This window comes from Nicotiana tabacum, chromosome 6, assembly GCF_000715075.1.
Source record: "Nicotiana tabacum cultivar K326 chromosome 6, ASM71507v2, whole genome shotgun sequence".
Taxonomy (NCBI): Eukaryota; Viridiplantae; Streptophyta; class Magnoliopsida; order Solanales; family Solanaceae; genus Nicotiana; species Nicotiana tabacum.
In genome coordinates, this window is record NC_134085.1 from 81896358 (window position 1) to 81900716 (window position 4359).

The 4359-nt window shown below is 38.3% G+C and overlaps 1 protein-coding gene across 1 annotated transcript; it reads right to left on the minus strand.

Annotated features, from left to right (window-relative positions):
* Nucleotides 1-1933: 1933 nt before the first annotated feature.
* On the minus strand, nucleotides 1934-3778 carry LOC107797481 (myricetin 7/4'-O-methyltransferase 2). The gene is made up of 2 exons (XM_016620382.2): nucleotides 2982-3778; nucleotides 1934-2805 (listed from the first exon to the last, which is right to left on the minus strand). The coding sequence occupies exons 1-2, from the start codon at nucleotides 3732-3734 to the stop codon at nucleotides 2503-2505; spliced, it is 1056 nt and encodes a 351-aa protein (XP_016475868.1). The 5' UTR covers nucleotides 3735-3778; the 3' UTR covers nucleotides 1934-2502.
* Between the last annotated feature and the right edge of the window lie 581 nt (nucleotides 3779-4359).

Here is a 4359-nt window from a genome sequence, read left to right on the forward strand (position 1 = left end):
TGAATTTCAATGCCTAGTGTAGAGTCGAGGTTACTTCCCTCATGTTGTGGATCCATGGCCTCCCGAAAAAATAATTTTATCTCATATCTCCTTCGATCATGTAGAAATTTTTCCGGAACGGTTCTAGTGGTATTCACCGGTAGGGTTATCTCCCCTTTAGTGGTCTCACATGCCATGTTGAATCCGTTCAGAAATTGGACTACGGGCACAATTTGGTCTTGTAGACCCAGCTGTTCTACGACCCTCGATCTGATGATATTGGCCAAGCTACCTGGATTAATTAACACACTCTTAACTCGAGATTTATTTATGAGAACAGATATTAGCAATGCATCATTGTTTGGCTGCACGATGCCTTGAGCATCCTTGTCGTTAAAAGATATGGTTACTTCTAGCACATAATCTCGAGTTCGTTTTTCCCTTATGATGTACACTTTGGTGCACTTTAATATCGGCCCCTGGGGGACGTCAACCCCGCTAATGATCATGTTAATGAAGTGCTGGGGTTCTTCTTGCTCAGTCTGCTTGTTGGAGTCCTTATTCCTGAAGTGATTTTTGGCTTGATCACTCAGAAATTCTCGGAGGTGTCCATTGTTGAATAACGGGACTACTTCTTCTTTCAGTTGTCGATCGACAGTCTTCGCTTCTGTATCTGTGGGTGCCATGATATTTACACATTAGATTGTAAACTTCTAGGCAGGATCAGACTGCAATGGTTGAGGCCACTTAGTATCTTTGATACGTCTGATAGCGATACGATACTGGTAGCATCGATGTTGAAGTTGTACTCCGATAACATTGGTTCTTCCTTGGACCCGATAGGTCCATCAAAACTATTCTTGCTTATAAGTCCTCGTTTATTATAGTCTTAACTACTCCTTCTTTCACTCCTCGCGGGGTTGCATCTGGACCCACTATTCCTTCTATCTCCATTGTATGGTTGATACCGATATTTGTTCGATCTTGGTTCGTGATCGACGACTCTGTTGGATCTTTCACTGGTCCTGACAGGGTAAACGAAACTAGAGGAGGCCCGAAGTTGATCATCTTTGACCCTGATTTTTGATTGGTACCTATTATGTACGTCAGCCCAAGTTATCGCTAGGTATTCTATCAAATTTTTCTTCAATTGTTGTGAAGCCAACGAGCTTTGGGGATTGAGTCCTTGGGTGAATGCTTGAACGGCCCAATCGTCTGTGATCAGAGCTAGATCTATCCGTTCTATTTGAAACCTCGATACAAATTCCCTAAGCATCTCGTTACCCCTTTGCTTTACATTGAAAAGGTCTAACTTCTTGGTCTCAACCTTGATGGCCCCGACGTGTGCTTTTATAAAGGCATCTGCAAGCATAACAAACGAGTCAATACAATTCGGGGGTAAGTTGTGATACCATATCATATCTCCTTTTGACAAGGTCTATCCGAACTTTTTCATCAGAACGGTGTTTTCTGGATCGGTGGACAAGTTAGCGTCGATGGCCACATTGGAGTTGGCATCGATTGGATCTACGATCGGGACCCCATTGGGGTCAGCAGGGTGAACCTCGTTGTTGGGCACTATATTGGTGTTCTCGCCGTGATGGCCAGATTCAACATCAATGTTTATGTGAGCAGATTGAGAGTTTCACATCTTTAATTTTTCCAGAAATTAAGATCTCAAAGAACAAGAGTAATGCAGTTTACCACTATTATCCTTAGCCCCACGGTAGGTACCAAAATATTTACCCTAAAAAATGGATAACAATTGAATTTATATGTGATTTTAAGGATATGCGGATTAATTCAATACAAATGATAAATTGCGTTAGATTAAACTGATAAAGGACGTAATAAATTGTCAATCCACTTTAAGACGAATGATTCCAGATTTTGTGACACACTTAACGGGGTGCCTGTTTTTGATTCCGGACTCACAATAATAAAGCACTGATGAACGGGATAAGAACTTTGAATAGCACAGAAAATAAAAGTATATTGCCTTGATTTTTATGAATAACCAGACTCCCCTTTATATAGTAGGAGAGTTTTACCCTAAGTACAATTCCATAAAAGATAAAAATCTTTTGTTTAACTAATCACCGGTTCTCTGCCGATACGTGCCGAAATTCACGACGTGATATCCGGCCTGTCGCGGATACCAAGGCCTTCTGTTGGTCGTGCTCGATCGTATGGTAATGCTCTACGAGGCCTTTGGGGTTCGAACTGGAAAGGGGGCCATGGCGCAGATTTCTGAGGACAGGTTTTAGAACACGAAATTGTCAATCTTTTTCCTTCTAAAAGTTCTAACCTCCTAGAGGGTCTCTAACTTTTATTAAGAAATGCAACAGTGCACTATAACAAAAGGGGAAATGGATATTCATTTTGGAAGCAATCAATAACAACGAAGTGGTAATTAAAATAAAATTTCAAGTTATGCTACTCAAAATATTAAGGTACCGCGCTGATGGTAGTGAATTTCTCAACGTTTTTCAATTGAATGGTATATTTCAATTTAAAACTTCTTCAAGGGTATATTTCAATAAGAGACCTTGTTCCTAAAGTGGGAGTTATTTTGTATTCGTTGAAACCAGCATCAGTGAAGAGCCTTTCCCATTCCATTTTAGTTCTCTGTTTGGCAGCATAGAAAACCATCATCAACATGTCCATATAATGCTGTGCTCGAACAAACTCATTGCTCGTATTCGGATTTTCGAGCACTATGTCTATGATTATCACCTTCCCTCCTTCTTCCCTACTCGGAATAGAATCTTTGCATTTCTTCAGTATCTTCACACAGTCTTCATCGCTCCAGTTATGCAGAATCCACTGCTCAACCATGAAATTGTTAATTATCACAGAATAAGATGAAGTTCAAACAGGAAACAACTTTAAAAAGGAGTAATAATAAAGATAACTCCTGAAAATCATTTAGCGAGGCTTCCGTAATGAGAAGAAATAAACGGCCACAAAGAAAAGTATCAGCGCATTCATTTGGAAAGTACCTTGAATAAGATTGCATTAGCATTAGGAATTTTCTCAAACATGCTTCCTCCGACAAACTCCACATTCCCATTTCCCTTGAAGTTTCCTACTACGCGAGGGAGATCAAGTACTGTGCATTTTATGGCAGGAAAAGCTTTGGCTATAGCAATGGCCACAGTGCCAGTGCCACCTCCAACATCCACCAACGACGTTAATCCCTCAAAAACATGTTTACACTCCGTAATAAGAACATTGGCAATCAATCTCGAGTCACTAGCCATTGACTCATTGAAACTATCACCTACTCTTGGTTCTTGCACATAGTAATCCCATAAAGATTTCTCATGAGCAGTATGAAAAGCAGTGGAGGAATCATTTTGTAACCAATCATTTAAACAAGACCATGCTTTTAAAAGAACTGGATCATGGATGATCAAAAAGTATGACCTCATACTCAAGGGGTCATCTTTCACAAGAAGTTGACTAGCTGGGGTAAGAGAGTAATGTTCATTTTCATGTTGGTTTAAGAAACCAGAATGAACTAAAAACCGCATTAAAATTGGCAAGAAGGAAACCTTGGAACGGTCGATAAGGGAAAGTTCAGCAGTGAGGTCAGAAAGAGATATGGGCTTACCATGTTTGTAGACGACATCTGGGATGCCTAGCTGAATTGCACATTTTGCTGCTGAAGAGCTTATGAAGTTGAACATATGGTTCCAGGTTTGAGTTTGAGCTAGGAGAAGATCAATGGATCCATTCTCATTCATTGACATTCTTAAGAGAATTTTACTTGATTAGATTTGTCATCTAAAACCACTAATGGTACGTATTTATAGGTTAAATTTAGCTTATACATACTGATGATATAAGGGTTCCGTTACACTATCAATATAATTCAATTGATTACAATATGTTACTCCTTTCGTCTCATATTATCAGTCGTGGTTATTAAAAATACATAATTGTCTCAAATTAATTGTCACTTTAGAAATTAAACACAAAATTGATTATCTTTTTCCTTTTTTACCCTTAGTAATAATTATCCTTGAAGACTACAAACACCTTTGTTCAAATACCAATGAAGAAAATATTAAGACATGAATAAGGGTAAAGTAGTCAAAATCTCATCCTAATTAATTTTTCTTTAGGTGCATATACAGATAATATGAGACAGATGAATACTTAATTATCATACATTTAATTTATAAAATCACGTTAGTGCAAGAAACTTACTTTTAATGACTTTTTAAAAGACGTGGTTCAAATATTTGTACACCTTAAAATTCTTGTTGTTTTTATTTATTTCTGTAGTATGATATCTTGTAGATCGCTCTACTAGACAAATTATTGTTTTCTTTTAAGCGCAGTTACCTTTTATTTGGTTTACACAATACACAG

What these genes read in the sequence shown, in the direction of transcription:
- LOC107797481 (XM_016620382.2), bottom strand. Translation starts at nt 3,734, where the DNA reads ATGTCAATGAATGAGAATGGATCCATTGATCTTCTCCTAGCTCAAACT. An exon ending in CTAATGCAATCTTATTCAAG is followed by an intron (nt 2,806 to 2,981) that starts GTACTTTCCAAA and finishes ATGGTTGAGCAG; the next exon opens with TGGATTCTGCATAACTGGAG.